Below are 14,343 nucleotides of genomic sequence, written 5' to 3'. Positions count from 1 at the left end.
GGAAAAAACAACAACCCAATTTAAAATACAGGTTAAAATGCTATTTAAAATGCAGCTATGGCTTTGTCTCATCCAGAAAGTATAGCCAGAGACATTTTAGCAAATTTAGAAAATCCACCCGGACAGAAAAAGAGGATGTGTCCTGGAAAAAGAGGACACGTGTGTCAGGGAACTGACATCGGAGCTAGAGGCGGAGGGAAGGCTCTCAAATGATGCTGGAGAAGGGCCCAGCAGGGAGAGAGGCAGCTCCACAGATGGGGAAGCAAATCAGCGCAACACCAGGGATATAGAGGGGCTGATGGGGGAATCGGCGAGAGGGCTCCAGGACTCTTCACTGGACACCAGCGGGGAGAGCACGGGTCCTCCGCTGCCCACGCCCACCCTGCGCAGAAGACTTCCGCGCAGAGAGAGTAGGAGGAGACTGGGTGTCAAACAACTTTTATGTTGGAAAAGATTTAAGAAACGCCCACTGACGGATTCTGCTAGCGACTGAGGCAGCCACGAAGTGAAGGGCTGCCCAGACTGAAAGGTTTAGCAAGGCAACAAAGCTTGGAGAGGCGGCAACTTACGCACGAGCAACCCATACACATTACAACATGGCAACCCTAAAGAACTTCTTCATGCAGTGCAGAGTTAAAACTAAGGAACTCGCTTCCGCAGGAGGCAGTGCTGGCCATTAGCTTGGATGGCTTTAAAAGAGGATCAGGCAAATTCATGGAGGAGAGGGCTATTGATGGCTGCTGGCCATGAGAGCTCTGCTCTGCCTTCACAGCAATGCTTCTGGATACCAGTTGGTGGAAGCCACAGCAGGGGAGAGTTGCTCTTGCCCTCAAATCCTTCTTGCTGGTTCCCCACAGGCTTCTGGTTGGCCACTGTGAGAACAGGATGCTGCACCAGATGGGCTTTTGGCCTGGTTCAGCAGGCACTTCTTACGTCTTCTTACGAATCCAGTAAACTATAGTGGAGGCTGATGCGAGGCACAGCACCCATTTCCTTCCTCCTTTGCATCAGACCCAGAAGCAGGGGCAGAGCTAGTGCAAATCAAACCCCCCTGCTTTTGCTTCCTCCTTGAAACATCTGAGCTTAGCTGTCAACAGTCAGAGCAGCGGCACTCCCTCTAGCCCAGCGCTGTCTGCCTTGACGCAGTAGCGATTGTTGAGAGCCCTGCTCCATTGAACTAGAGGTGGTACATGGGAAACTTCTGCATCAAAGCGGCAGAATTGCTGTTATTGTTCAAAGTCTTTGCATCCTGCCTTTCTCCTGAGTTGGGAATTAAGGTGGCTTAGAACGTGTGTTTTTTTAAAAACACATCGTTATGACATATGAAGTAATAAAAACAAACGATTTGAAATCAAAAGTTAAAACACAATAAAACACATGTAGAGCCAGCCATTCAAGCACAGTTTGCCCCGACAGCGTCCCACCGGCCAGCTTAGTTTCCAAAGGTCTGTCTGAACAGGAAGGTCTTAGCCTTCTGGCGGAAGGGCAACAAAGAGGGAGGCAATCGAACTTCCCCTAGGAGGGAGTTCCTCAGTCTGGGAGCAGCCACAGAAAAGACTCTCTCTCTCTCTCTCTCTCTCTCTCTCTCTCTCTCTCTCTCTCTCTCTGGTTGACACCAACTGTGCCTCTGATGTTAAATGGAGCAATAGGAGGTTCTCACCTGAGAATCTTTGCAGCCAGGTAAAGGGAGATGCAATCTTTCAGTGTTATACACTACGTATCTCCCCACACACGTATAGCTACTGCAGGCACAGGAAAGAGCACAGAGTAGGAATCCTCAGAATATGATTCATCAATGTTTAATACAGCTGCTCTCCAGCTCTTTTAGCCTGGCATTGATGAGTACGTTGACAATACTTGGCACGGACTCATTAGGGCTGTAGAGAAAAAGCCCTGGACTCTTTTCCACGCCATTTCCCCTGAGCCAAGAGTCGCATATCTCCCACCAGTTTTATTCAAATGTAGAAGGGTAGCTTAAGATGCCTACCTGGGAGACAGGACGTCAGCTCTCCCCCTACCTTACAAGCATGGCTATGGCTCTCGTTGGTCAGAAAGATCCAGGGCCGCTCCCTCCAAAGAGAGGGGAGAGGTCGTTAATCATCATTATTTAATGTATTTATATCCCACCTTTCTCCCAAGCTGGGATTTCAATGCCTTTGGAGCTTTATCCCCCTCCCTTCATTTGGGGTACAGGCCAGATCTTCCTATGTACTGCTCTCATATTTGAAGGCCTGTCTCATAGAAGATGGAGGGAACTTTTTTTCTGTCATGCCTAGAGGGTAGGACCCAAAATAAAGAGTTCAAAAATGACAATGTGATTTTAAACTAAATGTTGAGAAGGACTTCTGGATGGTACAAACAGTTTAGTGGAGCAGATTTACCTTGGAAGATGGTGAGTTCAGTTTGGTTAGAGGCTTGTTGTTGTTTTTTAATGCAGAGACTGAATGGCTACCCTATATGAGGATTGCCTGCGTTGATCTTTGAGGTCCTTTACACTCTATAATTCTGTCTACTGTATTATTAATTCATTGTATAGCCCACCTTTCCTCCCAGGAACTCAAGGTTGTGAACGCTGTTCCTCCCATCTCCATTTTATCCTCACAACCACCTTGTGACGTAGGATGGGAGACAGTGATTGGCCCAACATCACCCAGTGAACAGTCTTAATGGCTGAGGGAGGATTTGAACTCTGGTTTTCCAGGTCTTCGTCCAGTTAGGTGGAATAACGCACCTGATTTTGTCTCATTGGTTCAAAGGTGCAAGAATTAAGATTTCTTTCTCTGTTTTTTCGCCTTCGGAAAATAGGCTGCATACACACCATCCACATGTTTTACCCCAAAGAATCCTGGGAACTGTAGTTTGTTAAAGGTGCTGAAAATGGTAGCTGTATGAGTAAACCACAGTTCTGAGGGTGCTTTTGAGGGCTTTAAATACATGGTATATATGCAGCCCCCTTCTCAGTTAACCCTTGTGTTGCGTGAGCTCTACGTTTTCTTGCCGCTCACAATTTTTTATTGTTTTCCTCCCTTGCCCCCTGACCTCCCCCCCAAAAAACAGGCTCTCCTTTTGCAGAGCAGGCTGAGATACTGTCACCAGTCATGACCAATGGTGAGGAGAAGTCTTCTGACAGAATCGCAAAGCTGGTTGAACCCCGCAAGTCTATTGGTGAGTATCCTTCGGGGAAGACAGGAAGCTGTCTGAGGTACCTGAGGTACCAATTGAGTTGTCAGTTGAGTTGCCAGAAAATTCAAATGAAAATTGGAGGGGAAATTTGAAATCCATACAGATTAGTATTCCGGACATGTTAGGATACCATGTTTCCTTAGAACCCAAAATATGTCTACTTGGTTATTTGAAGGATGCTGTCTATGAAAAGACTGAGAAATAGTATAACTGCAGCCTAAAAAATTGAGGGAAGGTACATCTCCGACTGTATGTAGATAGTTTGACAAAATTTGGTCTACAGTAAGAATGATTAAGTTAACTTATTATAAAAGAATACATATAAAAAGCCTAATATGTTAATGGTAAAAGGGCTACTTTTTGCAATGCTTTGGAATAACAAGTTTAATGATAATGTTCAACATTATGCTGCTTTCAGTTTGCTGTAACACTGTTACTATTTGAACACAGACATCTTTATTTTGTTGAATCTTACTTGTTAGAATTCCTTATTTTAATGATTTCAATGGTTTGGTTTGAGCAATAAAGTATTAAAAATTTAAAGAAAAAAAATCAGTAAGGGAAATGGCTGGCCAATGTTTTCTTATTCTTGCCATGTCTGGAACAGAAGTCAATGCAGGGAGTGTGACTGGTATTCAATGTTGCTGCTGTTTTTTGTTTTTTTTATTTAATTGATTTTTAATTTCAAGTAACAAAACATACCCCTACAAGGAAAACAGGACTTAGAAGTTGTATAGAAAGAAAAGTAAAACAGTAGCTCATGGTTGCAGTTTTAGACATTTCAAGAAAGGCAATCTAATGAAAGTGTCTCTCCATAAGGTTCCGTAAGTCAATATGTTTGTCTTAACAAAGTCAATAAAAGGATACCATATTTTGTGATCCTCTGATTCAGCAGCTCATAGCCCACTTGGGGCTATTAAAAGTTTGAGCAAGACTTCACAATGGAGCAAGCTAGCTACTTTTGCTTCTGAGGAAGGAAGGAGCAGCAGGTCAGAACACAATCTTGCATCAGTGATGTCTCTCTCTCTCTCTCTCTCTCTCTCTCTCTCTCTCTCTCACACACACACACACACACACACACACACCCATTCTATGGGGAGTGGAATACATTAATCCATTATTATTTTTAAGCTTGTGGTATACTGTAAATGTGCCCTCAATTCATTGCCCTTCAGGGTTCAGGAATCATCTCTCCCCACTTTAACTACATTTTGGCCTTGAGCTTCTAACCCCTTTCCTTCCTTCCATGCCCAGACCGTGAAGCTGAGAGCGAAGAGGAGGAAGAGCAGCCGGACCCCAAAAAGCCCACGACAGATGAGGTGCGTGCAAAGCAGGGATCTGAAACCTGTGGCCCCTCTAGATGTTGATGGACTTCAACTCCCATCAGCCTCAGCCAGTGTTGTCCAGGATGATGATGGGAGATGTTGTAGGCTGACAACAGAGGGGTCCCCATCAGCGGTGTCAAGGGGACTGGTTTGAGTGTTGTGTACACTGTATTTTAAGCAGACTTCTGGGTGGAGAGCGAATGTGGTTTAGCAGTTAAGAGTGTGTCGGTCTGGGAGGCCATCACTCAAATCCCTACTTGGCCATGAAGATCACTGGGTGGCCTAGAGGGTCCTTTGGCAACTCTAGGCCTAATTTACCTCATAGGGTTGCTGTGAGGAGAAAAGGGTGAAGGGGTGTGTGGCGGACGCCACCTTAAACTCCTCAGAAGAAAGGTGGGATTGAAATGTAGTAATAGTGATAATAGAATTTGATGCTACAAATGGCAGGTGGGTCGATGCCAAAAACTTTAAATGCTTCATCACATTTGGCCATCATTTCTCCCCATAAATTGTAGTAACAGGAATATGACATTATGGTATCACTTCATGCATTAAACTGCATGCATACACAAATGTGTGTATATATTTGTGTGTGTGTAGACACACACGCACACGTGTTTAAAGAGTGCTTTAAACATATGGTGCGGATGTGACCTTAAACTTTTTTTCTAAACTGTTTCCATCTCCCCTTGTCCTCCCCTCTCCCCTTTGTGACAGGGCACCGCAAGCAGCGAAGTCAATGCCACAGAAGAGATGTCTACACTGGTGAACTACATCGAACCTGTCAAGTTCAAATGCTTCGAGGTGGCCAGGAGTGAGTGAGAGCGGGGAGGGGGATGGAGACTGGCAGTTAAGGTGTTGGGTGTAAGTTTAGGAGCAGGCAGTCTGTGGCCCTCCATGCATTGTCAGACTCCCCATCCAGATGTAGGCCACATTCACAGCATACATTTAAAGCAATATGATACCACTTTAAACAGCCATGGCTTCCCCAAAAGGATTCTGGGAGCTTTAGTTTGTGAAGGGTGCTGAGAATTGTTAGGCAACTCTTATTCCCCTCACAAAGCAACAATTCCCGGAGATCCCTGTGAAGAGGGATTGATTGTTAAAACACACTGGAAATTCTAGCTCTGTGAGGGGAACAGCACCCTTAACAAACTACAGCTCCCAGAATTCTTTTGGGGAAAGCCATGACTGTTCAAAGTGGCATCACACTGACATCAGCTTTCAAGGGTCTCTGACAGAAAAGGGTCTTTTTTCTGATTCCTTTCTAACTGGAGACGCCAGGGACTTGAACCTGGGACCACCTGCATTTGAAGTGCATGCTCTCTACCACTGAGCTATGACCCTCTCCCCATTGACATCCACCCCAGTGTGTAAATATTCCCCTGATAGGGAAGAAGCAGCAGTAGGCAGACTGGGAGAGGTGTGTGCGCAAGGCTGTCTGCGTAACGTGGAGCATTAACACGGTGCCTTTTTTACTTCTCTCTTCCCAAGAACGCAACAAATCTTACGAGATGTCTTCCTTCGTGGAGACCAAAGGTTTGGAGCAGCTGACCAACAGCCCCATGGAGTTCGTTGAGTATCCTGCCTGGTGATGGTAGGGTGGGTTGAAGCAGAGTTGGCCTCACTGCTGAGCAGTCCCTAGGTAGGCCTCATCTGTGCTGTACCTTTGAAGCAGTTATCCTACCGCTTCAACCAGTTATGGCTTCCCCCTTGGAGTCATGTGCGTGATAGTTCGAGAAGGGTGCACGCTATTCCCCCTCACAGAGCTTTTGTTCCCAGAGTGGTTTAGCAAGTCAGCTCTTCTTCCCAGAGAACTCCTTAGCTCTGTGAGGAAAATAGGGGTCTCCTATAAGCACCCTTACCAAACCACATTTCCCAAGATCCTTTGGGGGAAGCAATGGTACTGCTTTAAATGTCTAGTGTAGATGAGGCCCTAGTTGAATCCCTGTGGCAGCACCTTTTTTCCTACAACAGTGAATGGTACGGCTGTTTTGAGTGCTTGGAACCACTTCTGTTCGTAGAGACTGATCCGTTAGGGCAAATGGGGCCACCAAGCTCATTCTGCCTTCTTTCTTACAAGCAGTCCAGGAGTGGCTCTGCCCATCAGTGGCTCTGGCACCACCTTCTGTTGGGCTCCCTGCCTTCTGCCCTACTAGTCCCAATGGGCACCAGTTGGCATTGGCTCCTGTGTGTCCTGCTCATGGGAACTGTGGGAAAGAAAATCCAAGATAAGAGGTTATGTATGTGGGGCTCATTCTGTAGACCCAGGCATAAGTAGGAGTTGGGGGAGTAACCGCAAATGCTCAGTGGTAAAGTCAGGTAGTCTATGCCTCTCCATGAGCAAAGGGATGACATCAGTTTTATTGGATTGGACCATTGGTCTCTCTTAGGCCAAGAGTGAGGAATCCGGTTTCAGTTTGGAGGACCTCGTTCCCTTGTGGGCAAGTGTGTGTGTGTGTGTGAGAGAGAGAGAGACATACCAAGGGTGGGCGGAGCCAGATACGGAAGTGGGTGGAGCAATGTATAGGATTCTTTCCTTTTGTACAATAGGCTCCAATCCTGTGTAGAAGCTAGGCTATCGTGCAAAGGTAAAATTTGTATTAATTGCTCCGTCCACTTTTGCCTTCATCCCTGCCCACCACTGGCATGTGGCCCCTGGAACATGGCCCAGAAGAGAACGTGGCCCTTGAGCTGACAAGGTTTCCCACCCTTCAGTTACGTCTTGATATGTGTGTTTGTGTGTGTGTGTGTGTGTGTGTGTGTAAGTAATTGATGACTAATGTTAGAAAGAGGGACGGAGAGCCTGAGAAAACGGAATGCCTTCAAGGGCACGTTGAGTGCTCACAGCTGATCCATGATCATTGATGGCCACGGTAGAGTTGAGGTGCCCTCGTTGGCTGTTGCCTTGACAAGCACCCCTTGCCCAGATACAACAAGCAGCAGCTGAGCCGGATATACCCCAAAGGGACCCGAGTGGATTCCTCCAACTACATGCCTCAGGTCTTCTGGAATGCCGGCTGCCAGATGGTGGCACTCAATTTCCAGTCGCTTGGTAAGTGCCATCCTCTCCACCCCCACCCCCACCCCCCGGCTTGCTAACAATGAGGGCTAGAAACTTATTTCACATGTGTTTTATTTTGTCTACAGCATTTATATACTGCTTAATCATTAGCATTTCTAAGCAGGGTTTGTGAAAAATAAACCATTCAGAGAATGTGACAGTAAAACCAAACTAAATGACTTCTGGAATAAGAAAGTCCTTGTTGTGTGTCCAGTGGCGTAGCGTGGGGGGTGCAGGGGGGGCCGGCCGCACCGGGTGCAACATCTGGGGGTTAGGGTTAGGGGGCGCAAATCCACGGGTTAGGGGGCGCAAATTACTTGCCTTGCCCCGGGTGCTGACAACCCACGCTACGCCACTGTGTGTGTCTGATACTCCACAAGGAGGGTGCATGTCTAAGCTCAGCCCAGAGGAAACTCCACATTTTTGGGCCCACAGTGCTGAGACTTCATGGCTTTCATATGAAAGAAAGGGACAGCCCTCCCATCCTCTGGGTTGCATTTTTTTTGGTCAGTCCCAGGCAGAAAGGGAAAAAAACCAAAAGAAGCTTGTTAAGCCTCTGGTGGGTTGCCAAACATGGCTGGTGGTCTGCGTTTTGGTTTAAGCTGGCCAGAAGCAGGAAAGACCCGTGGCAACTCTCTTGACTTATTTTCCTACCAAATTAAAGAGGGAGGGGTCTAACCACACACAGTTCATTTTCATTTTCACGTATGCATAAGGCAGTAATGGGGAGACTGTGGTCCTCCATAAGTTGCTGAACTCCAACTCCCATCTGCCCCAGCCACATGGCCAGTGGTGAAGGATGATGGGAGATGTAGGCCAACAACATCTGAAGGGTTACAGCTTCCCCACATTCCTGCTGTAGACTCTCTGTGCTCTTCAGAGATGGAGGTTTCAAGAGGCGGGGGAGGAGGAAGGATAGAATATTGGTTGTTCTCGCTTGTATGATGTATTGACACTTGTCCTTGAACCTCTGTTTGCCCAGACTTGCCAATGCAGCTGAATCTGGGGACCTTTGAGTACAATCGCCGGAGCGGGTACCTGCTCAAGCCAGAGTTCATGCGGCGCCAGGACAAACTCTTTGACCCCTTCACCGAAGATATCATTGATGGCATCGTGGCTAATACCGTCAAAGTGAAGGTTCGAAGGGTGGTGGTTTGCAGGGCTGTTGCAGGGATGATGAACTTGTGGCTCTCTAGATGTTGCTAGACTCCAGCTCCCCGCAGCATAGTGGTCAGCGGTGATGGGAGCTGTTTTTCAGTAGTTTCTGAAGGGCCATAGGTTCCTCACCCCTGGGCTGTTGCTGTGACGAGCTGCCAGCTTAATATATTAGTGGGAGACTTAAACAAAGAGGGGGAGCTCTTTGTTCCATGCCCTGCTTGCACCTGATTGGGCAACTGCTAGAGGCAGGTTCCCCACACTGATTTAAAACAAGGATTTGAACAATACTGTCCTCCCAACGAAAAATATAGAGAAGAGTTAACACTTCTCACTTTACAAACAGTAAACATTTGGTCCCATCTCTCTCTCTCTCTCTCTCTCTCTCTCTCTCGCCCTCTCCCCCATCCCACTCCCAGATAATCTCAGGACAATTTCTTTCGGATAAGCGGGTGGGCATCTACGTTGAGGTGGACATGTTTGGGCTGCCGGTGGACACCAAGCGCAAATTCCGGACACGGACATCGCAGGGGAATTCTTTCAACCCAGTGTGGGATGAGGAACCTTTTTTGTTCCACAAGGTATTGGTGAATGCAGTTCTAGCACAAGGACTCGGCTCTTGAAGAAGCCATAATAATGTCTTATGTTTAAATCTAATTTGAATTTGTTATCTGAGCTCCCTAAAATAAGAACGCTTCTGAGCTTATGCAGAGCGCAGTTTCTTAATTGTACTTGCCTGTGTAGGGACAGATCAATGCCATCAAGTGGCTTAATATTTGCTACCTCCCTTACCCAAACAACCTTGGGAACTGTAGTCCTTTAAGGGAGAGCTAGACCTGTCTTAACAGTTTTTCGTACCCCTGTCAATAATAATAATAATAATAATAATAATAATTTATTTATACCCCGCCCATCTGAGTTTCCCCAGCCACTCTGGGCGGGGGCTGTCAAACTACAACTTCCAGCTTTCTTTTGAAAATAGTATGAAACAGCTGCATGCTTGTAGTGTGGAGGGGGTCTTACGAAATGTAGATGGAGAGTCCGTAAGTTAAGCAAGTGGGACTGTTCCAACTTTTTTGGCTTTTGGCATGCTACACGTGGAGCCCTCCAAGTGGAGGTTTGGGCAGTGTTCTGAATTTCCTCCATCAGCCAGTGGGTTGTACTAGGTGACCTATAGGACCCTTCAAATTCCTATTCTAAAAATCACAATGGAAGGTGTTGTGTCTTTGTGTTTCTGCCTTTCCCCTAATAATACACCTGTCTTGTCTGTCCCCTCAGGTGGTGCTTCCTACATTAGCCTCGCTGCGTATAGCTGTCTTTGAAGAGGGGGGCAAATTTGTGGGGCATCGGATACTGCCCGTCTCTGCCATCCGTTCAGGTGACCCCCCCTTCCCCTTCCCTTCCCCATACCCGTTTACTGAGATACTGCCGTTCAACTCAGCGGGGCTTATTTCTGAGGTTAGACATGACAGCGCTGTAAAATACTTATTCTGGCACCATCTTTTGTGCATTAGAGCATCGGGGGTTATCCTGAACAGGCCCGTGGCCCTCAATAAGCTTATGTCTCTCTCCCCACAGCAGCCTGGTGGGGGGTGGCTGTGGGGAGAGAAGAGGGTGGCACCACTCACTTTTTGCTCAGGCCCTGCCCTCCGCTGTCCAACCCGCAGCCAGCATGCAGCGCCTCAGGGGTCACCTCCAAGGGATTGCAGCCCTTGACAGGCCAAAGGTTATCTATGCCCAGCCTATCGCCTACTTTATCAGAAAATAGAAGTGTTTATCCTTAGGGAGCAAATTTTATTAATTACATATATGCACGTGCATTTTAAACAGCAGAGCCAAAAGGCCGTGAAGTGTAAAGAGTGGATACGCAATGTTTCTGTGGAGAGCCAAATGCGTGCAAAATAAGGGCAGCCGTCTAGATTTCTAGATTAGCTGGGCTGATTTATCACCGGAAATGTGGTCCTTATCTTGTATACATTTGTGCTTTGCACAGAAATGTCAGAAACCCGCTGCTTTGCATTTAATGGCCTCACTGTTTACTAAATCATTTTCCTTTTTGTACCTCTGTGTGTACACACACACACACACACACACACACACACACACACAATGTGTGTGCTGTATAATTTGCCAGACAAGGACCATAAACACAGGTCTCAGCTTATTTGTCTGCTTAGCTTAGTATTGTCCACTCTGACTGGCAGCTGCTCTCTAGGGTCTGGGGCAGAGAGGGAGCTCTTGCCACAATCTGCTACTGGATCATTTTTAACTGAATCGAACCTGCACCAAACTTTTAAAGCAGCATATACCAGTTTTTAGTGTCATGGCTTCTCCCAAAGAATTCTGGGAACTGTAGTCCGTTAGGGGTGCTAAAGAATTGCTAAGAGACCCGAGTTCCCCTCACAAAGCTACAGCTCCCATAGTGGTTTAACAGCCACGCTTCCCAGGGAACTCTGAGAATTGTAGCTGTGTGAGGTGAATAGGGATCTCCTAACAGCTCTCAGCACCAGAGGCGCCATCTTGTGAGGGCAAGTGTGGAGGCCAGTGTTGTGGCAGGAGGGGAAGAAGCCAGTCACTAGAGCTGCTTTGCCTCCATGCTTTTTGAGCATAGGAGGGGCAGAACCTACCTCAGATATATAGGGGGGAACAAAAGAGCTCAGACCCTGGGACTAGCGCCCCTGCTCAGAAGCCTTAATGGGCTACAGTTTCCAGGACACTTTGGGGGAAGCCATGACTGCATAAAGTGGTATTACAATGGTACCTCAGGTTACATACGCTTCAGGTTACAGACTCCGCTAACCCAGAAATATTACGTCTGGTTAAGATCTTTGCTTCAGGATGAGAACAGAAATCGTGCTTCAGCGGCACGGCAGCAGTGGGAGGCTCCATTAGCTAAAGTGGTGCTTCAGGTTAAGAACAGGTTGAGAACGGACCTCCGGAACGAATTAAGTACTTAACCCGAGGTACCACTGTATAGTATTTTGCTTATTTACATTTATTAATTTATTTTTAAAAAACCAAATGTGTATACCCCCATGTCTAAAAAAGAAATCAAAGCGATTTACTGCAATAAAACATGAAACCGTACAAGAAAAACCATATAAAAAACTTAAAAATAGGCCTCAATTAACTATTGAGGAAGGATGCATAGTGCCTGCATAGGCTTGGCAAAACACAAAGGTTTTCAGCAGGTGTTTAAAAGGGGGCGCAGGAAGAACCTGCTGAATCTCTAAAAGGTAAAGGGACCCCTGACCACTAGGTCCAGTCGTGACCGACTCTGGGGTTGCGGCGCTCATCTCGCTTTATTGGCCGAGGGAGCCGGCGTACAGCTTCCGGGTCATGTGGCCAGCATGACTAAGCCGCTTCTGGAAACGCCGTTTACCTTCTCGCCAGAGCGGTACCTATTTATCTACTTGCACTTTGACGTGCTTTCAAACTGCTAGGTTGGCAGGAGCAGGGACCGAGCAACGGGAGCTCACCCCGTCGCGGGGATTCGAACTGCCGACCTTCTGATCGGCAGGTCCTAGGGCAGATTATTTCACCAGACTGGGCCGGTGACACTAAAGTCTCAGTTTTAAATACATGGTGTGGTTGTGGCATTGGAGTCCGGCAACATCTGGAATCCTGATGTCAGAATCTGGCACCTTCTGCTTGCAGAACAATGCTTTACCAATAAGCTCTGTTCCTTTCCCCTAATGACCGTTCCCTCTCCATTTCCAAGAATTGGCCTTTCATAACACCTGTGCTTGCTGCCCCTGAATATCTACCTCTCCGTTCTTACTGTTTTTTTTCCTGTGTTTTCCCTTCCCTTTGTCCCACAGGCTACCACTACATTTGCCTGCGCAGCGAAAGCAACCAGCCCCTCTGCCTCCCGGCCTTGCTGGTCTACACTGAAGCCTATGACTACATCCCAGATGATCACCAAAGTAATTGAATGCTTGCGGTGGGAGGCGTTTCACGATCAACCCCTCTTCCCAGGGAACTCTGGGGAATTGTAGTAGCTCTGTGAGGGGAACAGCTTCTCTTAGCAACTCTCCGTGCCAAACCAAGGAAACTACATTTCCCAGGATTCTTTGGGGGGGGGAGCCATGCTTGTTTAAAGTGATATGATATCGCTTTATAGAGTGCAGATGGGGACACATGATTTGTCGCTGAAAGTTAGCCACTTGGGCTGATCTGTATCGATTATATGGTTAGCTTGACCTATTGTATCTAGAAGGCTACTGTGCACAACAGGAGAATATGAAGATGTGAAAAGGTGGTACCTTTCTGCTTGTGCCTTATCATGTGTTTTGAGCCCTGCTCTCCTTGACTATTGAGGAAGACCCTTTGGGGTTTGAAACACATTTCGTCTCCAGTATAGATCTGTTCATTCTTAGTCACATCAGACTGCTGCTAGGACGCTGTATCAGCCTCCTGTATTTTTGTGTAATTTTATCCACCTCTTTGTTATATGTTTCACATTTTTTCCTGAAATTATAGTTGTGTTTTATTCTTGGATACATTTTAGTAGCATTTTACATTTGTTTTTTTTGGGGGGGGCTCTTACCCAATTTTGGGTTGTGTTCTATTACGCTTATTCATTTATTAAATTCCTTATATCGAACACAGTTGTACTCTCGGTAGCCCTGCTGAAATTAAGGGACCTAGTTGGCCATGTGCATTAACTTGCTAACTCTGAGTAGGTCTACTCTGAGTAGGACTGATTATTTCAAAAGATTTATATACCTCTGGATTGTAATAAAACCTTAAAAGTGGCTTACAAATGAGAATAACCAATAATAAAATTAGCAGTTTAAAAAAATGTTTAAATCGGCTATCTAAAATGATTGAAAAAATAATAATTAAAATCAGTATATGTGCTGCTGAAGCAAGTGCAGAAAAAAATAATTAAAATCAATGATAAGCTGAAAACAAGATTTAAAACACATGTGAACATTCTACATGTCTGGATAGGCTTGTGTAAACAAAAATATTTTTAGCAGGGCTAGTATATCTTAAGGAATCTGTGTCTTAAGTCCAACTTTGGAGACTGGGATGTGCATATCCTAATTTTTTGTGTGTCTCACGGTGATGAACATAGGTCCATTAATTTCATTGGGTCTAGTTCAGTTGTGCAAGCATGCACGCAGAGACAAACAGGCTTCCTCATGTGTTAAAACTAATGGATTTTCTTTTTCCCTCAGATTATGCAGAGGCTCTGATCAACCCCATTAAACACGTCAGCTTAATGGACCAGCGAGCCAAGCAGCTTGTGGCTTTGATAGGAGAGAGTGAGGTGAGGGCAGCCATGGCACACAGAGGGAGGGAAGTGGATATGGGGCTGGAAGGGTTTCATTTTCGTTGGACCTGATCTGCACCTCCCCATGTGGGTTGGATCGCAGTTACCTCCCAGGTTTCATAGTTCTCTGAATTCTGCCATAGAATCCTCTACTTTTTTTTAAAAAAAAAAAAATGTATTAGAAGGGCATAATGTGTAATAAAAAGGTTGTATGCAGTGTTGGTCCTATTCAAAGTAGACCCATTGAAATTAATGGACACTGCTAACTTGGGTTCATTAATGTCAGTGAGTCTCCTCAGAATAAAACTGACTTGGATACAGCCTGGCATGTTAAC

General features: G+C 46.2%; 1 protein-coding gene across 2 annotated transcripts in view; it reads left to right on the top strand.

Moving 5' to 3' along the window:
• PLCB3 (phospholipase C beta 3) overlaps window positions 1-14,343 on the top strand; it is a 71,710-nt gene that overhangs the window by 42,004 nt on the left and 15,363 nt on the right. For both annotated transcript variants that reach the window (XM_083477508.1, XM_083477507.1), the window contains exons 15-24: window positions 3,058-3,165; window positions 4,438-4,502; window positions 5,226-5,322; window positions 6,003-6,087; window positions 7,439-7,563; window positions 8,555-8,709; window positions 9,147-9,308; window positions 10,006-10,105; window positions 12,549-12,653; window positions 13,914-14,005. In XM_083477508.1, the coding sequence (XP_083333634.1) occupies window positions 3,058-3,165; window positions 4,438-4,502; window positions 5,226-5,322; window positions 6,003-6,087; window positions 7,439-7,563; window positions 8,555-8,709; window positions 9,147-9,308; window positions 10,006-10,105; window positions 12,549-12,653; window positions 13,914-14,005 (1,094 nt within the window). The remainder of the gene's footprint in view (window positions 1-3,057; window positions 3,166-4,437; window positions 4,503-5,225; window positions 5,323-6,002; window positions 6,088-7,438; window positions 7,564-8,554; window positions 8,710-9,146; window positions 9,309-10,005; window positions 10,106-12,548; window positions 12,654-13,913; window positions 14,006-14,343) is intronic.

Source organism: Podarcis liolepis, assembly GCF_965112155.1.
Source record: "Podarcis liolepis genome assembly, chromosome: 15".
Classification (NCBI taxonomy): domain Eukaryota; kingdom Metazoa; phylum Chordata; class Lepidosauria; order Squamata; family Lacertidae; genus Podarcis; species Podarcis liolepis.
Note: the sequence above shows the minus strand (reverse complement) of the source record. Positions and strands in the feature narration are given on the sequence as shown.